We start from the raw sequence: 24,465 nt of genomic DNA, 5'->3' as shown, positions 1-24,465 counted from the left end.
ATTACAACTGTAAAACTGTCTTTAAATTTCCAGTTAATCTCTTCCTCGGTAAAATGTCTTTAAAATCCCCATTTTGAATCATCACCACAACTTTTGTTTCCAAATTGAACATGAGATATCCAATTTATCAGGTAATCTGATCACAATTTGTTTTTCCTTGTTGCAATCATCTTATAATTACCATTCTTTTAACAATAAAAATGGAAAAGAAGATGATCAAACAGCTTTAATGAAACTACAATTACAACATCTATGGTCAGATGCTAAAAAGAAAGGTTCACAGATAGCTTGGTGAATGAACAAACAAACACAGGAAGTGCAAACACCCAGAAACTGAAAACAAACTCATGGTGAAATATTGCTTGCCAACAGCTCCCAATCAGTGGTGCCAACTGAGGACAATTATCAGACCCATAATGAGTTCATTAGGATAATGAAACAGCTAAGGCTGATTTTCTATTCTACATTTTAAACCTCTTGTATTAGCGTCTCCACTAGCAATTTAGATTAGCAAGCCAAGCACAGACATAAGAAAGGGTTTGAATTGATAAAAATGTATTTTTGCTAACCCATTCAGAGTCATAAAACAACTATAAATAGTGCTTTTGCAAAATCAGGGAAGCAAAACACGTTACTGAACTAAGCAAAGACTAAAGAGTAACACATTTGCTGTAATGCAAAATGTTCCAATCGAGAGAAAGTTGTCTCGTTGAAACACAGTTCAGTATTCTGATATAATTTTATGCATTAGTCACTTAAGGTATTATGTCATCGCACCTCACAGTCTGAGTAACAAATCCCAAAAAACATATTGCACATGTATGAGTCATCTCCAGGGTGCCTTTTCAGTGATCAGTAAGTCAGTAGAAGAGGAATTTGTTTAACTATAAAGGCCTCAGTCAGATCAAGCATAATCTACAAAATACTCTATAAGACTTCAGTCTGTCAGAACATTTCAAACGGTAAAATGTAATGTTTAACGTAAGAAAAAATTTAACCATTTCTCGCTTTTGGAATTTAGTCGCAATGGAAGTAGCATGATGATTTTGTGATTTTGTAAGAGAAAAAAATTAACCAGTCAAGACTGAAAGTATTCAGCTACTATGTGCAAAATGATGAATCTAGCTCACAAGAAAACGACTACGCACAAAGCCGGGTTCACAAGAAAAAGAAGAAACAAATTTTAGCAAACAAATTTTACAAAACTTACAGTACTCATTTTCTTATACTTGGAGCTCTCATATTAGTGTATATTTATTATACCAAAGTCACACATGCAACTCCATAGCTCTTCAGGAACTGTGACTTGAAATACCAAAGTGCTTTAATTTCATCAGTTAAGGCTCCCACATACTCAAGCATACTTCACTCCCCCATCATCTTCATGTCCTTCACCAGCGTATTGTATTCCTCTTCTCCATGTAGGAAATCTGTACTCTCAACTATGAAATCTCAACTGTCAGTGAGATGTGCATGGAAACAGCACGGTTCACGATATGCACAGTTTGCCCTGAGTATGTGGGAGCCTTTAGAAATGTTTATATCCTGTTCTCTTGAGTCATGAAAGAATACGTCTGAAATGTGATCACTACCAAATGTAATTTAAATGTAACTAAATGCTTAAAAGCATTTGCATCAACCACAGAAAACTTCTAAATACAACATTCATTATAAGTCAGAAAAAAGCTCAGCCTAAGAAACAGCTACTTTAACCTTATCATACAAGTAACACTAATTATCAAATGGATTTCAAACTGACAGCACATTCACGCAAGCTATACAATACGACATGAGGTCAATTATCATTACTGTAAATTAGTGTTGGTAGTTTTGATAACATTAGAACTGGTGTGATACTAGCTAACTATACAAATACCCGTAAGGCTAGTTTGTCATTTTTAACCAGAGTATTATTGAACTACAACTTAATTTGATGTTTTGAATTCAGGCAGGATAAAATTTGACTTAATTTGATAGTGTGTAACACTGACTGAATGTATCAGGAAATTATGGTCTTAAATGGATACATGCAAGCAGTTTGTGATAAAAAATTGCAGGACTAAGGTAGATGCAGTTAAACCAAATTATCTGGATGCTGCTTAAACACATTAAACAAGTTTCTTGAAGACAATAATAACAGACATTCCTAGTTGGAAAACAAGCTAATGGCAAAACCCAACGAATCAGTGAACTCACATTTTCTTTAGTCTTCACAAAGAGGCACACACATGCATTTCCTTGTTAGTTGGATAAACAAAGGTGTAATAAAAGCTTGTCAAAAAAAAACACACAAGCATTTGTTTGCTGCACTACCTATAAATTCATGATGGTGGTCATTATTTCTCCTCAGCTTGAGGCAAGCGAATGATGTTGACGCTTATGTCATTAGCCTCTGTGAAATCAGCCAGCCTCTCAGTGAGGAATTTGAGACAGCACTCTGTAGCAGGTCAGATAATAAAGCATGGACAAGGCTATCTTCTTTAATTTATATGCAGGCAGAGAGTGATCTGCCCCGGGTGTGTTTGGCCTGACTAAGCAGAGTGAGCGAGACATTGACTTGTCTGAAGAGAGTCTTCCCACGATCCACTGAAGAGAAACACATTTCCTACGGCATTGCTTCCACTGTATCGAGACTCTAATGAGTCTATACAACAAAAGCTCGGTATGAGCCTCACCAGATCTTACTGTTTTCAAATGACATGAGTGTGTAAACAACTAAAAGGGGTTGAAAGAACCTTGACATCTGCAGCAACATCAGAAAAGTACATCTGGGGAACATATAGCCTTAAACCAGTCATCAAGAGAGCTAGTACATCCACCAAAGCAGCCGTTTCTTAATAGCAATTACTGTTTTAAGTGTTCAGAGTAAATTGTCTTCAAAAAGGAATGTTCCCCTGTGGCTATCATACAGAGAATACTGATAGATTTTATGATCAGATATGAGAGTCTGAGAGTAACATGGAGGTGGAAGAAAAAACTAAGAAAGGCAGAAAGAGAGATTTCCTTAGCTTTTCTAGGTACATGAACCATGAGACTGCTGCTTTCATTAAATGCAAACTAAGTGTTGGAAGTGCAGCACCACATTATTTTTGCAATTACTGTATTCAGATGCACATAATAATCACTGAAGTAATTGCTCTTTTATGGCAGGATATTTTTTTAAACCAAAGCTTTTTAAGCCAGAGGCATGTACAGACAAAAGAGCTGAACAGGGTCAATTGGATCCAATGCTAAAAAAATACCTACAGACATTTAAGACGATAGCAAAATGGAAGTTTATAAAATGCAAGTTTCTACACAAATTTAGACAATGTGAAGAACTTCTCAGAAGTGACCAATTTGCCAAAATTAATCAAAGAGAACATTAACAACTCATCTAAGAGGGTAGAAAAGAAGAAAGTACAATATCTAGGCATTTGTGCCGTACCAGCCTCAACAAAGGTCGGCGTTCATGATTCAACAATAACAAAGGACAAGAATGACATCCATTTAGAAATCTGCATGAAACTCAGGAGTTTACCAAGATTATAAAGTCAGACATATGCTCAAACAAAATGTGAAGTCCTCAATTAACTGCAAGACTAAAGCAAGAAATTTGAGAGACATGCATTTTCCACTTACCAAAGTTTAGTATAAAATCTGGGCTCAAAATGAAAACCAGAAGAAATGTGCAAAATACTTTTTCATAGGGCAATTCATAGAATGTGCAATTTTCCAATCAAAATATTCTCAGTTGTGGGTTGCACTTTCCTGGGCAAAGTTTGAATCAGCTGCAGCACAACTATGTTAATCCAGAAATGCAGAGGCAGAGACAGGGGACAGGTAAGTACGAACTGTTCTCTAGACACTTTGAGATAAGCGCAGTTACAGAAAATGCTAACTAGATGAGTCACCACTCCTCCTCACATGTATCAGAACCACACATTTCAGGTAAGGTCATTACAATTACAGATAACAATGCATTGTGAGAATTCAGCACTGTGCCAACGGTCTGATTTGTCTCACCATCTTTTGCACATCTGCAGCTCTGACAGTGTCTTCCCATCGAGTTCACTTGTTTGTAGCTTTGCCCCTAATTTACTGCACAAAGCCATTGTTGAAATCTAGCATTGTGTTGGTGCAGACATTGGACATTTCAGGTGGTGCTCACTTAATGGCACAAGTCCAGGCTGAGAAAGCATTCACAACAATGTTGAAGCTTTTCAGGGATCCAGCAGTGCACTGGAAGAGCGTGATGTTGACTTTTGCCTCCATTCCATTAAAATCTACAGGTGGCATGGTGGCTTAAAACTGAACCCACAGGAGCCTTTGTAATTTTGAAAATAAACCATTATTAAGTCACTTCAGGTGACATTTGTATATCTATGATAACAGTCAATTTAGCACACCTGCAGGGTATGATCCAGAACACACACTTGACATTTTAGACTCCATGCTGAACCAGGGGAAAGAGCCCCTCAAAAAAACAAAATGAACCAAAACACTTGCAGGTTTAGTTTTTTCTGATCGTGATTCAATAAAAACATGATTTAATTCCACAGGTCCACAATTCTGACTATAGCAAAAATGCATAATATTTCTAAAAATGGAATTTAATGCAACAATCAGCATGTGGTTACAATTAAAAGTATCCTTTCCTTTCCATCATGTGCACTTGATATTGATTTTGGGCTTTAAAGATTACCCATTCTTTATTTAGAGTACAATGAATATACAGTAAACAACTTCAATGGTTTTGTGACAAAGAATTAACTGTGAATTCAGTTAATTCTTCACTGAATAATTAACTGAATTAATTATTCAGTTAATAATTATAGTTAGTTTCTATAGAAACTAACTATAGTTTCTATAGTTAGAAACTCAAAGGGCTGCATCACCTGTAGCAACTTCCATTAGTTCACTGGCAGAACTAAGTTTGGAAAACAAATATGCATGAAGGATGTTTACCCCATGTTAGAAAAATATAGCTGTGCAAAGGAGGATGTTGTACCTATAAAGCTGGTTAAAAAACTTTGGCAATTGTTCTAAATATGGAGTAATGAAATTTGTGACAAGATGATCATGCTTCATAGAAGAACGCCATGGCAACAGACAGGCCCAAGGTAGAAAAAGGCTTCTTGTGTATAAACCAATACTTGGAGAAGAATGACATTTTAAATCTGATAAAGTCACAGGATGAGCTACACGAGGTAAAAATGCAAAGATAAATAATCTGTGTGCAAAACATTCAGCAAAAAAGCCAGAACAAAACCCAACTCAGAAGGTCTGTTGGATCTACTAAAGTATTTAAAGTGTCAGTAGCTGCATTTCCATTACAAATGTGTGCAAATCTTTATCTATATTCTGCTAATGTCAAAAAAAACCAACAGAATTTTGCAATTGTGGTGTTTCCAATATAAAAAAAAAACAGAAAATAAAATCACAAGTAAATAAGTCTGTTCATGCAATAAGCCATCAAAAATAACCTTGGCAGCAACAGATTTGAATAGTTGCATGAGATTACATTCATAATTTGTGAAAATTGTAGCCAGCGATTAAACCAAAGACCTATGGATTCAAGATGTTTGAATGACACACAATGTTTTATGTCATCATTTAATTCAATCACCATGATACCATAAGAGTATTATTTTAAAACTGTTCTGCAAAGATTGTATTCCACACAATATTTTATTCTGCTTTTATCTGTTCTGCTCTTAGAGTAGCACTTTTTTAGTCAGTGGGTTTTTTCTAATAACTAGCTTGTAATAGTAGTTTTCAAACAGCATTGGCTTCATAACAGTAACTGACTGCATTCTTTAGTTTAACAATTTTTTTTTTCATATTCTGTTAGGAAAAACCTTCCTTCAGCCAGCTGCCTGGCAGTTTATAGCAATAGGTGAGGGGTGTTGAGTGCTATGATCTACTATGATCCAGAAAGCTCTGGAAAAAACTTTAGCCTCTCCAGCATTTTCTCTGACAAGATATTAAAATGTAGGAAGTGTAAAAATCGTAGCGGTTTCGAATATTTTGAAAGCCAATATACCTTTTTTATATTGGCTTTGTAAGAAGCTCATGCCTAGAAATTAATTTTATATTTTTATATCCACAAAGACTAAAATATTCTAACCAAACAACTTAGCTGAATTAGTCACACTTGTTTCACTGTAACTATAGAAACTCAAAGGGCTGCATCACCTGTAGCAACTTCCATTGAAATAGATTACGCAAACCATATTAAAATGAGTCTTTTGTTCTCCAAACATGAAAATGTTATTTTTGCACCCTTTTCTTCGCTGTCTTCAAAGTCCAAATTAAGAAAATGTAGACTGTGTTGCATTCTCTTGTGTTAAAGCATTAAATGCTGTGAAAGAAGATTTAAGTGTGGGATGCTAACATTGCTAAGTAAATCAGGCTATATTTACTATCTAAAGTTCTAACATGCGCTTAAAATTAAACCAGTACAAAACCTAAAGACTCACATATCAGCACAGATGGATGGAAAGAAGGCTAAGGCATGATGGAGTAGTTAGTTACTCCCACAGCAGAGGTGAGACCTTCTGTCTGGCTGCTGACAGCAAGCATTCACATTATCTAACAGCTTTGTATCTGTAAATGCACCATGTTCTCCAAGCACCGCCTGTAACCCAATGTATTGAAATAAACTCTCTGCAGAGCCTATTTGTGATGGTGTATCTATTTCTGTCTGTGGCAGTCTATGATTGGATTTCTGCAAACACTGCGGTGTTTAAAGGCTACTGACCCACCAAGTCTTATTCAACATTTCAGCTTAAGGAATGAAAAAATGAATTGTGATACAACATGTAGCACATGCACTGCAGAAATAAGAAGATTTTGAACAGTGGTGCCACCCAGTTAAACCTTTGTAAAATAGGATATATTGGGATTTAGGATTAACCACAAATCAGTGCTTTGAAACTTAATAGTGTAGGTCATGGTTGTTACAAATAAAACAATATTATTACCATATTTAAGAGACAAAAGCTTAAAATGTTCCAAAAAATTGCATTTAATGGAGGAAAAGGGGAGCTTAGAGGCACATAGCAATCTCTGCCTCTGTGATTAATTTAATTAGGAGCAAGAGGGTGCTCTAGGCTACTCTATTTCAATGCTAAAGAACAGCAGAAAAAAACCTTTTCCAAAACAATATATTTAGGAGAATGTATTTTTAGCACGTAATATGCTTACTGGATCTAAGAGTGGCAACATTTATCTTCAAGAATCTGAGATACTTTCTGAGAGTTCAATACATAGAAACATGTTGACAAGATGGATCTCATGCACGATAATCCACTCTAAAACAAGATAAACTACATCAGCCATGAATGTAAATGAGTAACAAACCAAAGCACTATTCATAGTAGTGCATCACAGGTTAAAATCAAGGTAATGACAGATGTAACGATTTCTCCAACAATGTGTCTATGTGATTAGTGGTCTGATGAACTAAAATGTTAGGAGCTAAAGGTGCAGACTGGTTTTAACCTCTGGGTAAAATTTGATAAGAATTAATGAACAGTCTGAACATGTAGGAGGCAGAATCAATTTACGCAGAGGCATATTCATTTGTCCTGCCTCATTCTGTTGGTTACACGTTAATGGAAAACGCAATCATGCAAACACGAGGTGCACACTGCTCACTGTGTCCAAGCAACACCAAACATATAGAAGTTCTTGTTTTGAAGCAAAAACATAATCGCATAATCTCCTATCAACCTTTTGTTGAGGCATACAATGCATTGTGGCAAGCTATTCTTTGATTTCAGTATGAATAACCTTTACTGAAAAACAACATTATGTTATTTTATTTATGGATATTGGTTTGTGTTAGTTCCCACAAACCATGAAATCAAAACATCCATAGGCTCATTCACACTAAATGAGTCATGCTCTTCACTACTCTACGCATATAGAAGAACAATATGTAACTTGAATTAAGTGTCTCATAGTGTGATCATCACTAGTCTAGAACTTAGAAATTAAATTGTTGTTTTCTCTCCTAAAATCAATAACAAATAAAATTTCCAGTGAATACAGTGCCAAGTGTCCATATAATTTAAACTTTTTTACATATTGTCACATTAGAGCCTCAAAATGTATTTAATTAGGATTGTATGTGGTAGACCAGCACAAAGTAGCACATAATTGTGATTTGCATGGAAAAAATGGATGGTTTACATACTGTTTCAAATTAAAATTTAAAAAGTGTGTCACAATTAGTTTATAATTTCATAAGTCAATCATCTTTTGATGCAGACACTTGCAAATCTTCATGAGTATGTTTTCAACAACTTTGTTCATCTAGAGAAATTAATTTTTTCACTGATGAACATCAATTCTAAATTCTAACCATTGATTTTTAAATTGACTCAAGTCTTTACTTTGACTGGGACACACATGGTGCGACTTGGATCTACACCATTCCAATGTAAATCTCACTGGATGTTTTGGGTGGTGGTCCTGCTAAATAGTGAACAGATTTTCCACCAGTGTTGTTCTTTATTTAGCTTTAGTGATGTTTTTTTTCCCACCCCATTGCATGATAGTACCACAGTGATATTGCACAAAAGGGAACAGTGTTTTCAGGGTGATCTGTAGTGTTCAGTTTTTTTCCACACACAAATTTTTATGCAACTGAAAAGGTTTAATTCTGGTCTCATTTAACCAGAGGATTTTCTTCTACATGTTTACTGTCTCTTCTGGATGGCGTTTAGAGAACTACAAAATTACATATGAATATCATCAAACAAGGCCAGATTTGTTGAGTGGATAACGCTGACTCTTCCACGACCATACGTCTTGACTGCTTCTCTGATTAAGGCCATCTTTACCTGTCCTATTAGTCTAGCAGCTGAATGGCCATATCTTTTCAGATTTGTAGTCGTGACATACTTTTAATTTGTTGGATGATGGATTGAAAAGGGTTCTGTAAGAGATACTGTGGATCACAGTGTAGGGAGCCAAATAGCCTACATGAGAATGCAATACTCAGCTATGTCTACAATCCAGTAGCTTGCCATCATCAGTGTGCGAATGTAAAAAGAAATGACAGATTTCATGTAAAACATCTTTGAGTGTCCTAATAAAGCACTGTATAAGTCTGATGCCACTTGATTTCTTTTAATTTTCATATATATATATAGATTTATGCATTTTCTAATATAAATATTGTAAAAAGTATGTTGATTTACAACACATGTTCTGAGACTCCAGGGAGAAACTCATTTCATTAACCAAAGAGGTTGTTTTAAAAAAGTTTAGTTTTCTTAGCATAGGTACTAAAAATATGCCAACTGAATTGGAATTCTTTAGTTTTATTTATTTATTTTTTTTACAGGAGATCTAAAGTAGAAGAAACCTTTGTTATAGATCTTGCTCTGCAGGAAGGCAGTCCGCTGGGTATGCTGTTTAACTGTTTGAAAATGTAAGAGGGAAATTAAACTCTTATATTCTCTCCTCCAGCAGCGTATAGAAATCCTTTCCTCATAAACACATGTTGACAATCTCTTTCTGATCAGAGTGCAGAAATCACAGGTGCATTTACCTAAATTGTTCTGATGTGTACATTTGATAACTAAGTGGATATTGGTTTTATACCCTCATGCTGAACAAGGTAAATTGCTCAACATCAAAGATGTTCAACAATTATGGCAAAGTTGATTTTTAAAGAAATTCTTTCTTCTTAACTCAGCTCATGTAGGAGTGATGTAGTACTTTCCCAGCATGGTTCAACCTGGGGTCACAGACATCTATAGATTGCTGTAATTCAGTTCCGCTCACTGATGTAATGATGTCTTGGTGGGTTGTTGCATTGACTGATTCATTTTTGTTGGTATCCATGTGCAAAAAACAACCAACCATTGATCCTTTACACCTTTCAATGAGAGTCTGTGACTTTTAATGGAGAGGACAGAAGCACTCCCCAGGGCAGAATGAAGAATGGGACATGTACTGCCTTGAAGGATAAACACCGGAAATGAAAGCATCTAACTACCAGTCTAGCTCTTATACTAGAAGAAACATATAAAATACATATATAATTATTGTTAGCTAAAACAGCATATATTGTGTGCTTCATTTGTGCACAATAACATATAGAGATTGCTATATCTCTACTTTTTTGTACCTAACTCCAAATTTGTGAGCTAAACATTTCTCCTAAGTGAAATGGAAGATGATCCCTAATGTAGTGATGGGTTTTTGTCTGTCATCAGAGATGGTATTTATTCAGAGGTGCTATACATTTATTTTTAGATCTGGTTTGATGCTAAAATGCAGCCACTAAATGAGAAAATACATTTGCTTTAGTGACAGAGCCTTTCTCGCCTAAATACTGAGATTTTATTCATCTCTATCTCCAGTCTTTATGTCATGCTAACATTAAGCAAAAAACTTAAATGTAAAAATGTAAAACAAAAAATAAACAGGTTTCAAAGAGGGACAATTGATTAATCAACTACATTTATGAAACTGGTTAGACCACATCTCAATGTGGCTCCTCTGGCTGCTTCAGTTCTAAATAAGCTACAAATGTACTCTATTATTGGTTAATTCAAGAAACTTAGACATCACTACAATCAACCTTCATATAAATTAATGTTGGACAAAATGTACATATTTCCTGCTAACATATTTCTACAGTGACCATATTTTGCAGTCTATGTTTGATCATTTACTTGTGATTGATGTTTGTACTTGCCAATTAAATCAGTACTACATGCTGACTCAAAGAATTCCTTGTAAGTATTGAAAGTAAATTTGTCATGACAACTTCTAAAAATCAATACAACTTATAAATCCAGACTAAACCCTACACAAAATCATTGATCACCAGATTAAACATTTCTTTGGTATACAACTGATCTGTTATTACCAGATCTGTTGATATTTTCATGTTTGTTTTTTTTTCGCTCTTCCTGTGCTTCTTTGATCTTAGGGTGTTTTGTTTTTTGCTCTATCAGTGTCTCACCAGCTCTTCACAAACACATGAAACATTACTCAGTTGAGTGTGTCATTTCTTTCTTTCCTCTTCCCTACCTTCACAATGTTCACATACTGAATCTGTCTCTGCTGCTCCAGTGGCACTGAGCATATTTAGGATATTCTTCTGAAATTTGATGCGTTAATGATGTAGATTTAAAGAATACTTGTTCCAGACAGCTGAACAGCAATTTTAGATATGTTCCAAGAATCAGCCTTCAAATATGTTTAACAAATCAGCAGGATGATGCATCAGTGACTGGAGCTGATAGTTTTACATGTGGAACGTCTGCTTCTTGTTGTGGTAAATTCTTTGCTGTCTAAATGGATTTATGCAGAACAGATGGATTGTTTGCTTTTGTTTATTGTAAGTCAGTGCCTTTGCACTTTCTAGTCTTTATTCATTTGATCATCTATGGGCACTTTTCCCCCAAAAAAGTTTCCCATGATTGTCTGTCTGTAATGAAGCTTTACCTCTGCATATCCTCAAGATTATTTACACACATCTGTCTGTGTTTACTTTTCTTCTTAAGACATGTCTCATGGGCTGAATAAACTTAAATTGGTCTTATGACCATAATGGAGGTAAAAAGTGGAAACCTGAAAACACAATTTCAGTTGTGAGGCACAACAGTGCAAGAATCATGCAGTGTGTATGTGTTGCTATAGGAGGCAATGGTGGACTGAACAAAATAGATGGAATAATGATGACAAAAACATTATTTGGAAATATTAAAGCAACATTTTTGACATTATTTACATCCTGACCAATGCCAATTTAACAATGAACCAAATGAACCAAAAATCTTCAAATTAGTTAGAAAGTGGCTTAAGGACAGCAAAGTTAATGTAAATACTTTTCATTACAAAGCTTTAATATGAGTTCCATTGAAAATATGTGGGCAGAAAAGGTGTATGAAAGTAAGGCAACCTACAAACCTGACTCAGTTATTCAAGGTCTGTTAGATTTAAATTTCAGCAGACTATTGCGAGAAGCTTGAGGAAGGACACCCAAACAGGACGCTTCTGGATTTGAACAAATAATAAAAAAAGATTCTGTAAAAATATTATCTTGCTCATTATTGTGGAAATTTACAGACACATTTGGATCACTGAGATGTTTCTTTGCAGTTTCAGCTGTCACAGATTCCCGTGAATGAAACAACCCAATTTACTAACAAAGAAACTATGAAAGTATTTTAGCTGCCTTAGTTGAGTTATCAATGACCAAAGTAAAGCTGTTAAACACCATTTGTGACATCAGTGTCTGACAAACACCCTCTCTGGCTGAGTTATTATACATTTTAAGAATTTGTTTTCTCAAATTTCTAACCCTCTTCCTAAAAAACTTTATTCATCTATCTGTAGATCCATAGGTCAGACAGTCTGAGTCTCAGCTGTAACCATGTTTTATCCTCTTGGCACCATGCTGTCATCAGGGAATAAAGATGAAAGATGACTCTCATCTTAAATACAGTGCTTCAGCAAAAATGTGATGATGAATACTGATTTTACAATCTCTGCTAGAGTGAGCAGAGATGTATCCAAGAAGAACTTGCCAGGGTGTATCAAGACTAAAGAGAAAGAGAGCTACCACACCATCAGATTATGATAATCAACCTCCTGATCATAGGCTGCGGTCTGTTATCAACTCAGGTGTCATTTGCATAATGTTAAATGTGGGTTTTCAAGAGTCCCTGCAACTCAATAAATCCCTCTGGATGAAGGTCATTTCTTACAACCATCTATTTTCACTTCAAATTATGGAAACTTTAAATTAAAGCAGAGTTAGCTCTATTTCAATCTTCTTCACAGCTGAAAAATACTTTCTTCTTTCACAAAAAAGAGGAAAAGGAAAGGCTTTAAAAAGAAAAAGTGTAAATCATATCCCAAATGACAACATTTCTAATAAATGTTTACAACAATCCATAACATGAAGTACAAATATGTTCTGCTCTTTCCTTTGCTTAAAAAACCTTTGCATTGGTTTGTTAGTGCTCTAAAAAGGTTCGTTTCTAAACATTCTGGGATGGAGATCTATTTATCTATTAATAGCGCTTTTTTCTAACAACCACATTTGCACTGGTTCTAAAGCATGAATTTGGAATTAACCAATTTATAATACTGCAGCCATGGATTTGCCAAAGTATCCAAACAAATCTTGTGCAGATATTCTTTGTTCATCTTAACAAAACTTTAATAAAAAAATTAAAAAAAACATTAATACCAGGTACATCTCAGTAATGAAGAATATTATCAAAAGCAAAAGTAATTTAGTAAATCAATTCAAAATGTGAAATTTATTTTATCACATGAAATGTATTTGATTATGCCACTACAAAGTTTAAAAACAAGAATCAAGTGCATAGCAACTGTTTTCTCACAAAGCAACAGACTCGTCAGCATTACTATTAATGCCAGAGATGTCGCTCTGGCAACTCAGGATAATTTGTCTTGCATCCTGTGTGGATAAATAATATTTCTTGTGAACCAACAAGGTAAAAATATAATTCCAGATTCACAAAAAATTCAGCGGGCGATAGAGAAATAAGTTATCTTGTTGTTTTGTTTTTAAATTGGGAATAACAAACCCAGCTCATATCCACTAAACTGATATTATTTGTCTGAGAAAAACCACAAAAGACAGAAAAGTAGCTAATAGCATTTGAAATGCAGGGTGACAGTCTCACCTTGGCCTCCCATCCATTATAATGGAAAACATTTCAAAAGCTTTGTTTCCCAGCAGAATAATAACCAGGACTTAATGGAATTCTTCCACCATTTATTCAAGGTCAAAGCTCATCACTCACACAGTCCTTTGCATTGTAAATCCATCCCTCAACATGTCTGTGAGAAGAATTTGAATAAAAAAATTATATGTTTATTAGTATACTTCCAATAAAAATTGAGTCTGGACAACATAGAAGAATATGAAAGGATACTCTTCCTTGAAAAAGTATTTCTTCCCCTAACTTTTCAAAATTTGTTACAATCTCAGATCTGTACATTATTGAGATTTCATACAACAGATCAACACAAACTAAGTCACAACTGTGAAAAGGAACAACACTACATTTTCCATGTTTTTACAAATAAAATCTGCATATTTTAATATTTTAATATTTATCTTATGTGTAGTGCTGCTGCTTTACTGTATGGACGAAACCCACACCATACAGCTTTAAAACTTGATTGGTCTTGTACTTACCAGCACGTGTAATAAATTTTGATCACATATGCATCAGAGCTTTTAAAATGTCCTCCCTCCGTATGTGACTTTGGAAATATTGCTACACACATTTATTTTGATTGTGCTTAACCACAATTCCTTGCCTTTTTTCTATGCGCCCTGCATTTGGTTCACATGAAGTGGGACAATACCCTATTTTGTCCCACTTTTAGGCTCAAGTCTGCACCAAAGTTCAATCACAATGACGCCTCCCCAAATGAACCGGACTTTCAGACCTAATGGACTAGACATCTACAGTACAAGACTGTGAGAATGCACCCTACATGTGCAAAACTGGTAGGGAAATACTCAACAAAAAAAAAAAAAATCCTGCAGTTGTAAATGTGGAACAAAATTTTGTTGCTAAGGGGCTGAATAAAAATGCACACTACACTTTTCAGATTTGTATTTGTCACACACAACATTCCTCTTCCACTTAGCAATTATGCTCAACTTTATGTTGATTCATTACATGAACTCCTTCAAAAGACATTGAAAATACAAGTTGGGAAAAGTAATGTATGCTAAGATAATTCAGAATGAAAACTTTTTATTTATTAAACTTCATTTAATAAATTAAAAGGGACTTATAAACACCCAAAATAAATAAATAATTTTTTTTGAATAATTCTAATGAACAGAACACAATTTTTGAATCTTGTTAAGAACTCTGTTATTTTCCTAGTGAGCAAACAGCAAATGCTTGCAGTTAGTTGTTTGAGATTATCATCAGACACAGCATCAGATAGTCTTCTAAATGGGTATATAATCTACCCGATTCCTGACAAACACATCGCTGCCCACTGAGCGCATATAACGTTTTTGGTTTTCCACTGCACTCCATCCAAAGAATATGGCACAATGATTAGTGAGTACCAACAAGAATGTTCAAGTTTGATTCCTGGCTGAATTTTATAATTCTGGACTGAGATATCTACTGAAAAACAACAAGAAAGTTGACACACAGGAAGAATTATTTCACAACCTTTTTTTCCACCACCAGCTCAGCTGACACTTTCTGTCAAGCAATTATCCTCCCATGAATAATTCCTGTTTGTCTCGACACTCCTGAGTGCTGCTTGGAAACAAACATGTTAATGAAGGCCTTTCCGATTTGCAACATTTGTGACACAAATTAAAAAGACATAAAAACCAAAAAGCAGAATTAAATTAATATCTCAGAAGAGACGCGCCTTGATCAATTCAGCAGATTGTAGTCAGTCACTTATAAAATAGCTTTCTCAGAAGACTTCTTTCACGGTTGATTAAAGATGCAACATAGAAATGCAATCATATTTTTAAGTGGAATGAACTCATTTGAGAGATAAATAAAGTTAGATGTTGATTTCTCAAGTTTGGACTTCAAAGATAAGACAGACAGGCATGATAAAAACAACACAAAACAACAAAAAATGTGAAGTTGCAGCACATCTTTCATTTGTACATCTAATATGCAAGTTTACTACTTCACCACAACCCTAAGGTACAACAGTCAATTGAAATCTAATGACTGAATAATATTAGAGTATAGTGTTGCTCTCTAGTGTCATTGTCATTTTGACAAACTAGTTAGAATTATTTGAGCTTTGTAACATGGTACATTATCCTTAAGAAAAAAAAATTATGCAACTGTGGTCACAAAAGAATTGACATGGTGAACAATAGTCATGAAGACTGTGGTATTTAAATCATGCACAATTATTATAAAGGGGGTTCAGCCTGAAAATCCCAGGACACTAGCAGTTACTCAAACCAGCCTGTCTGTCACCAACAACCATGTTCACAAGCACACAGTAATGTATTTAACAATTTGCAATTGTTTCAATAAAATAACATACTAATAGCCTGCAATTGATCAACCTAATCATTAAGCCACTGCTAAAGTAAAATTCAATGATCTCCTTAGAATGAAATATATTATTGGAAAATTATGAATCATGTCATTTTTAGTTTTGTTGAGAAGTTACACAAATCTAAAAAGGTTACATATCAAGCAGAAACCCTGTATGCTGATGACAGTCCTTACTAGAAACAGATTCATGTACCAGGAAAACATGGGCAAAGGTCCGTCTCAAATAAGCAAAATCTATCACAAAATTTATGAAGGTCTAGCCTGATCGTCAGCAATACCCAGCAGTTCTCACATTGACTCACTAAAAGGCCTGTGCTACTTTGACCATAATATTAGGCAGGTAATACAATAGATGTTGCCTCACTCTTACAGACTTATACCAGAGTAATGTTGTACAGTGAATGAAGAGCTCAACTGAGCAGACAGTGAGGACTAATGCTTGGTAAATGTTCAGCACTATAGCACCTTTTCTTATCATTGCTAGAATAAAATATAACCAGAGAAATGAGCTGTTAATCCTACGTAGTTACAACTGAAAACCATTTTAAAGTAGTGACGAGTAATGTCTGGTAGATTAGATAGGATTAGGATGACAAATTCCTAGCTCCACAAGTTTATGAGGAAATTAATCAATTTCACCAAAGATGCTCAAATTACCTCTCCAACATGAGTGCAAAATCTTTGGGCAAAAAGGTTTCTTGAATTGCAGTGACAAGTTACAAAACATATCAAAAATGCTTCTGTCATCCAGAGAGCTGCCTTCACGGATCACTGAGAAAACAAAGGCAGCATTGCCTTGGACACACATCTTTATCTCAAGAGTTTGCAGCACTTGTTCATTGCATGGCTAAGAGATGAAAACCAACACTTGCAACAAAGCTTTACAAGTCATTCACAAAAACTTAACTACAACATCCTCCATCGTAGAGCAGAAAATTACTGCAGTGAGGCATCTTTTTAAAACAAACTGCACAGTTGAAACTGGTAACCCAATCTAAACGTCTCCAAAAATAAAATGTGACAGACTGTCAACTCTGACAATAAATAAAAAGAGACAGTGCAAATTGCAAGCTGGTGACTTACTGTGGTGAAATTTACAGCGAAGCATTCCTCTCCCCGAAAGGTGCACTGCAGAAGCATGTCACCGATGTCATGCCCTGTTCGGTTGTAGAAATCTGTCATATTGAAGAGTTTGGGCTTGAAGTTCTGGAAGTTCGCCTTTTCCTTTAGCACAGCCAGAACCTCAGCTTCAGCCAAGTGTGGGTTGGCGATCTGGTGATTATTGTTAAGGAGGGCCAGGAGCTCTCCAACATGATAAAGGTCATTTTTAGTGATTTTGGAGAAACGAAATTCATTGAGGTTGCAGAAGGTAATAGCAGGAAAGGTGAGGTTTGTGGCTGCCACTTCGTCCAATTTGGTGACGTGAGGATACTCTAGATAATACGACACCCGATCCATGCAGACCAGCATCAGTAAGCTTAATGAGCCCAAGAAAGAAATAGTCCAAAGAAATCGACGAAATGTCATATGTCCGTAGGCAAATATGTGACTCATGCCATGTAGGGTGGATATGTTGGCAAATGCTTGCAGGTTCGAGGGCCTGACACTTTCAATGCTTTCCTCTGAGCTTCCTTTCATGGCTGTAAAGTGATGCTCAGTACTCACAACGAACTTCAGGTTAGAGACTGTGCTTAGCAACAGGAAAAGCAAAATGTGACCAGCAGTGATGTTTGGCACACTGTCTCTTTTTTTCCTCCAAGAAGGAGAAATATTTTCAGTAAACAGCTACCTTAAAATGGTTGTCAGATTCTGTAACACTTTTCTTTTCATCGCGTCTCACATGCCATTGGTTTGTCAGCTGTTCCTGGAGTGCCAGGTCCCCCCTTTTCGTTCAGTTTGCCGTTTTATTATCTCCAAAGCTGTCTCTCACTCTCCACGCTCAGCTGTCCTTTGCAGAGGCACCAATAACAATGACAGAAACACCCACTTCTACTAAAAATGCAATGTCTCCTGATTCCTAAGTCGAGTCAAAAGGAAGGGACAAGGAAAGAGAACAGAAAACAGCAGACAGAAGGATATAGGCAATGAGAGGGGGGAATGAGATGAAAAGGACTAGCGTTTAAAGAGGGGCGCTAAGCCTCAGCAGTCAATGGGACCCTTCCTCCTCCAATCGGAGAGAATGCCTCTACATCGCATTGATAATAGGCTGCAATGGTTTTCTGAATGAGAGTAATAAAGAGAGAAATGGCTCACTGGTCCCTCGCTGTCACCTTCCTTTTTCTCTGGTGTCTCTTAGCGCTTCTCTTTTCTTCCAAGAAATGAAAATGAGGGGGTCAGAGACCTCCGACCAGCCCACCACCGTGCCTGACACACCGGCGTTCACTGATTCCACGGGTTCCACTTCCTTTTTTGCACAGATCCACAGTTAAGAAAGAAGACCACCTCTTGGCTTTATAATCACCCCCCGAGCAGCATCAGCACTAAAGCCACCTCAAGACCCCCGAGCTTTAGTCCTGTTAACATACAGATTTATATTCTGCCGTGTGGAGCCTTTCACTCTGTTTCTCGCCTCCTTTCTCTCTCCCACCACTCCCCCATTTCTTGCTCTCTCCCTCTCTCTCTCTCGCCTTTGCTGTCGGTCTCCCTTTCTCTACCTCTCTCTCCCTCTTCCTCTTTAGTAGTCAGGATCCATCCCACTGCTGAATAGCTGCTTTGCTTGAGTCTGTGTTCAAAGGGGGGGAAGTCTTTCAATCTGGACATCACATTGCGTTCTTTTATTATTCGCTAATCATGTCCGTCAACAAAATTGCTTCTCAACAAAGCCACATGTTGATTATTTAATGGAATTTGACAGATAAAGTATTCATGGCATAAAACAAATGGTATTGCAGAAATTATGCATGTTTTAACATCTTTGAGAGTAAACCTCGCAAATTGTTTTTTTTTTTCTAGAAAACATGGATAAACATTTTTTCATCAATTGTATTTACCTGATCATATAACAGCATATTTTTATATTTGTTTTCCAAGTGTAATAAACAAAAAGCCTTTATGCTTTGGCTTAATCTCTCTTGAGATGTGGTGTGTGCTTAGAGAGGCTTGGCCACTAATGGATTTTATTGGGGTTAAAAGTTCAAAACAGCGTTCTGAGAAAGCATTTAATTTGTCCAAGGGCCAAAAACAAAATCATTCAATGGCTTCCCAGGGGTTACTGTTAAATGTAACAATGGGTGTATTTTAAAGATATGACTTCAGCTTTTGAAGATCAATATTCTGGTTTAGTAACTACACAAGAAAATCATTGTAACCCCAACCAATAACACTCCATAGCCTGAGAGCCATGAAAGAACTTTAATCTGCAAACCAATGAAGGTAGTGACAGGAATACATGCTCATAAATCAGATGCCATTTAGAAACATAAAGCCTGCAGATAATACTCTGGCTTTCAATAGTTTACTAACTAAAATAAATGTAATCAAATTATAGTTTCATTTCTTTTTGCTTAGGTCATGTTGCTTTCATAAAATCTTCTTACTCTTTCCTCTAGGATAAGCTCAAGAGGTCTTCCTGGAGGGTGCCTGATTATTACATAAAATGAAGAAACAAAGTCATAATAATAATAAATATATAGCAAAATATATGGAGCTATCTGAATACCAGGCAGAATTATCACAGTGGAAAAAGAGAGAGAAGGAGCTGTGATACCTAAAATAGGATATTCAGATATAGTTTCTTTAATTTTCACCTCAAATGCTGTCTACCTTTTGATGTCAAGATGAATAGATTCATGGATAAAATGACACTATCTGGATGCATTGGTTCTTAAATATTTGAATTACTATAAAACTAAAAAAATCCAATCAAATACAAGATTAAAGTTAAGTTTGCAAATGAATGAAACAATTCAATAGAGATTTTTTTTTAAATAATTATTAGTTCATACCTGTAATACATATAGGAGAAAATGATTCTCCTATATGGATGTTTTAATTTAAAATAATTGGAGTTTTGAGCAATAAAATAAGCAAAACACACACACAATTGTTCATTTTGCAGTTAGGTTCATAGAGTCTGTGGCTTGGCTCAGGACTTCAGCATGAGAGCCAAAATGAATGCCCAGTGGTCTTTTATTGAACCAAAGATCATTTTCAACACAGAATTAAATTCAATTGAGATTAAGGATGTTCATTCCTTCCACATTATTAATTTATAGGGAACAAAGCTGGCCACACAAGGGCAAAGACCTCTGACCACAGATGCATTACTGACAGTAGTGAATTGTAACCAGTAACTTAAATTCAAACTATACTAAATCACCCTTCAGTGAAAAAAACTAATTTTAATTTAGATAGTATAAATTGAGATTTGAGGATTTCCATCAATACTGAGGCACAAACCTGCTTCATATTTCCATGTACTTAAGGGGCAGTGTTATGTAAAACCAACTTATTTGAGCTTTACATCATGTTGTAATGTTATTTTTTCATCAAAGGCATACCAAAAATGTTGCTTTGATTCTTTCATGCATGTTTGAGAAATTCTTTAATCTCCCATCACAACCTAACTCTGCCTTCAAAGCATGGCTCCTCTTCTGAGCCGCAGTTTCCAAGCTTCCAAGCTTCTACCTCACAGAGCAGCCCTCCCCTGTGACTGTCCCTCTGAGTTCCTTCAAACTAGCCAGCAGCAATTAGTAAGCACGTGGTGGAACTGAGCATCAGCTGAGCTCATTATGAGCACTATATGAGCTACTTCATCGTGAAATGCTGGTAAACATCATTGAAAGGTTAATATAGGACTTCCTGAAAGCAGAGATTCAGAAAGAGCAGGAGTTTTAAAGAGACAGAGGCCCAATTTCAATGTATTAAATTATGAAGTCAAATTTATTTTAAGTCATATTTGATATGTACTGTATATAAGTAACTGTTATCTTTGGTTGTGATAAAAGTGCTATATATGTAATATATATATATATATATAGCATTTTTATCACAACCAAAGATAACAGTTACTTGATTGTGCTATGAAATGACACTGAAAAATACACAATACTGCCCCTTTAACGCTCCTATTTTTACAGCTTGGCAAGTATGCTAAATATTAGCCTAGTTAAATGTTTAAATCCCTACTAACAGGCATGGCTGTTGTTGCAGATTATAGGCTGAAAGTGGTGGACTTTTCAACAGTAATTTGCTTTCAAGTGGCTGGTAGAAAGCACTGCATCAAATGAGGAATACTAATGAGGAGTGCTAATATTTGAAACACTGCTAAGCACAGTACATGTTTTTAAGGACACTTTGAATTTTATTTTATAAAGAAATATTCTAAGTGAACTATTTAGACCTTAAAAACATTTCGGCTGTGAACAATTTACACGGAACAACATAATTACGGTCTTACAAACACATTCTACCCATTCCAGGAAGCATGCAACTCAACATTCACTGAAGTTTTAATCTTTGATGAAGACTATAAGATAATGAGAGCAAATGTTACAGTTTACCATAATGTTGAAAAGTTAATATAGTCTTTTTCAATTAAAGGGTTTAAGAAAGATTGAATTATCTTTAATTTATAGTGCTAATACAGATATTAAGAAATATGGACTGCTGATCCTGTAGAAAGTTACAGTTTAATTTATTAGATTAAATGTTTCTTTGTCTATTGCAAGTCTTTGATATGTGATCAATGTTTTGTCATATGCAGCCAGAAACTGAGTTGAACTTGTTGCTCTAACAATGGAGGCATTTAAAGTGACAACGGATTGAGATTTTGCTCAGCCTGTCACAATCAGTGAAGTTGAGCAGGCGAAAAAATATATGCTGATTTTCAATTAATGTATATTTCCATCTAATTGATACACTTTGTTCTCAGTTTCATATTTTTTCCATAATAATAAATATTTTTAGAAAGTTTTAGTTCATATATGCACTATACAAGCCAGGAAGGGAAAATTATAGAAAAATTGTCATTAAGTCTCACACAGATCCAACTAAAAGTAAATGCAGGGCTATCATAAAAAAATATCAGTATATGAAACACAATTGCCTTCCTCTGATTCAAACTACCAGCTGCAGTAATGTCGACAACTGTCAGCATCAGCTCCAGTCCAGCATCATCATCTGTCTAACATCAAGTTTCTCCTGCATAAGTAATAAACAGAGTGTGTATGATACACAGCTTACAGCAGCTGTGTCACCACACAGGAGAGATGTGTTCTGCTTCGTATAATTTCTCCGGATCCCAGGCCAAGAACGAGCCCTTTTCCCACCAGTGATGCACACAACCAGATAGCTACAGTCACGGAAGGCAATGTAAGGCACATCTATTTTTATAGGATCATTCAAAAACAAGCTAATATGAAGTACTTCACTGAAAAGACAAAAAACATAGTATAAGAAAAACACTACATGAAACAAAAAGGTGTTAAAATACAAATATTGAAAGGCAAAACAGATCTCAAACTGATTATTTGATCAAAGTTGCAATAATATAATATGAAAATAATATGTATAGCCCTGATAAAAAAAGGAAGCAACAGTTTCTATCTCAGGTTTCCAAGGAGTTTCAGAGCTAAGGATCATGGAAGCTAAATTCTTCTTTACTTTGTTTATTTTGGATCTTGCAAACACCAAGTAATCAAGTATTTGAACAACTGAGGGATCTACGTGGTTTATAATGCGCAAGCAATGCAGACATTTATTTTAACCTAGATCATTGCTTCATAGACCAATAACATAATTTCAAAATACATTATTTAATAGACAGAGAGCTAGTGCTCCGATTTAAGAAGTGGTGTTATATAACATTTGGACTCTGCAGCCTTTTTGGATAAGCTGCAGGTGCCTGATTGACTTTTACTGAGACCTGTACAGACACTGTAGCACTAATTGAACCTACTGAACCTACTCTGCTTTGTGAGGACACGCATGTACTCAGCATAACATGATAAAGCAAAGTATAAACATGAAACACTCAATAATATAAATGGTTGTTTAAGTCAAAATTTATTAAGAACAAAGTTTTTAATGATTCAGGACTAAAACTCAAAGCTGCCTGTTTAAAAATCTGCAAACTATTGGTTGTCAGGCCCCACTGGCAACACTTAAAAAAAAGAAGCAAATATAGGCAAATCTTTTAGCAGGCCAGTAATATCACCCGTTCTCTAATAAAAATCACTGCTACTGACTGGTTTAACAGAAATTTACACAATTAAAGATTTTGATATCTAATGTGCTCAGACAGAGTCTGAATTTTATAAGCAAAATATGATTTTTGTTGAATGACCAAAATTATATGTACCTTCATTATTTTGGTTATACAGCTGTAGAATAATCACAAAATGTGCAATGAATAAACGCAGTCCCCCTTTTCTCCAGGGCAGCTTCCAGTATCTAGCAGTTACTTATTATTACCGAGTATTTTTGACAGCATTAATAGCTTAAATGGTAAAACAAAAAGCAAAATAAAAAAGAAATATGCCAAATCCTGTCTGTGATGACAGGGTAGTAGTAAGAGGGCTCAAAGTGAAAGCAATTACAGATGCAGCCTAAATGGCTTTTCAGCCAAAATTTCAGACTTTTTTTGTTTGTTTTCTGACAATGAAAGCATTGAAATAAGTGAATGAGAGCAGCTGCTTTGGGAATTCAGCCATTACAAAATACAGCTGTTGTGAGCAAAGAGAAAAGGAAATAATACAAGAGAGCTAAGCTTGCTGACAATTGCTAAGTGATGAAATAGATGGATCTGATAATTCATGAAGTACATTGTGATCTGCATATAATATTTTTACTTGATTTCAGACAAAATACAATAAATCAACAAGAATTAGTTCATGTTGGAGCTGAGAAATTAGTTCAGAATGAACTATGAATAAGAATAAATAATGAATGAATGAATTCATTTTAATCTGGCAGGACTGAATTTTAAGCTTGTTCCTGGTAAGGATGAATGACCTTGGGTTGTTTCCAGTTTGTCTGAGCATTACAATTGCCAGATTGGCATCTGTACCGCCTCTGATTCAATACTTTGTATAACCACTTTTAGTTGCAATTACCTAAAGTAGATGTTTTCTATTTGACCTACTAACCCCTCACCCCTCTACCTAATTTGACTTTTTGAATGACCATTCTAGTGTAGAATGATAGACTTCAAATTAATTGGAAGTGGTCACATCCCTTTACCAGATTGATGGGAAGCAACAAGGTTTTTGCTAATGTGTTTTCACATTGCCAGTGTTGTAACAAACATCTATATTCTCTAACAAACAGTCCACATTACTTGCTTTCATAGAAGAAAATGTCACACTTCCAAAATCAATTGAATGCTTTTTCCCCTTCTACATTTACTGGAATCCTTTTTTTTGCTTTTAGGAAAGAAATTATTTTTAATCTGTTGTGTGTTCCT

General features: G+C 35.4%; 1 protein-coding gene across 2 annotated transcripts in view; it reads right to left on the bottom strand.

The window, feature by feature from the left end:
- Positions 1–18,662, bottom strand: part of LOC116721243 (acid-sensing ion channel 1C) — a 101,051-nt gene extending 82,389 nt beyond the window's left edge. Inside the window, exon 1 of one of the 2 annotated variants that reach the window (XM_032564851.1) lies at positions 17,145–18,662. In XM_032564851.1, the coding sequence (XP_032420742.1) occupies positions 17,145–17,699 (555 nt within the window). In that variant the 5' untranslated portion in view covers positions 17,700–18,662. The remainder of the gene's footprint in view (positions 1–17,144) is intronic. The other variant, XM_032564850.1, reaches the window with a different exon arrangement.
- Between the last annotated feature and the right edge of the window lie 5,803 nt (positions 18,663–24,465).

This window comes from Xiphophorus hellerii, chromosome 6 (assembly GCF_003331165.1).
Source record: "Xiphophorus hellerii strain 12219 chromosome 6, Xiphophorus_hellerii-4.1, whole genome shotgun sequence".
Classification (NCBI taxonomy): domain Eukaryota; kingdom Metazoa; phylum Chordata; class Actinopteri; order Cyprinodontiformes; family Poeciliidae; genus Xiphophorus; species Xiphophorus hellerii.
This window is presented reverse-complemented; position numbering and strand designations above follow the sequence as displayed.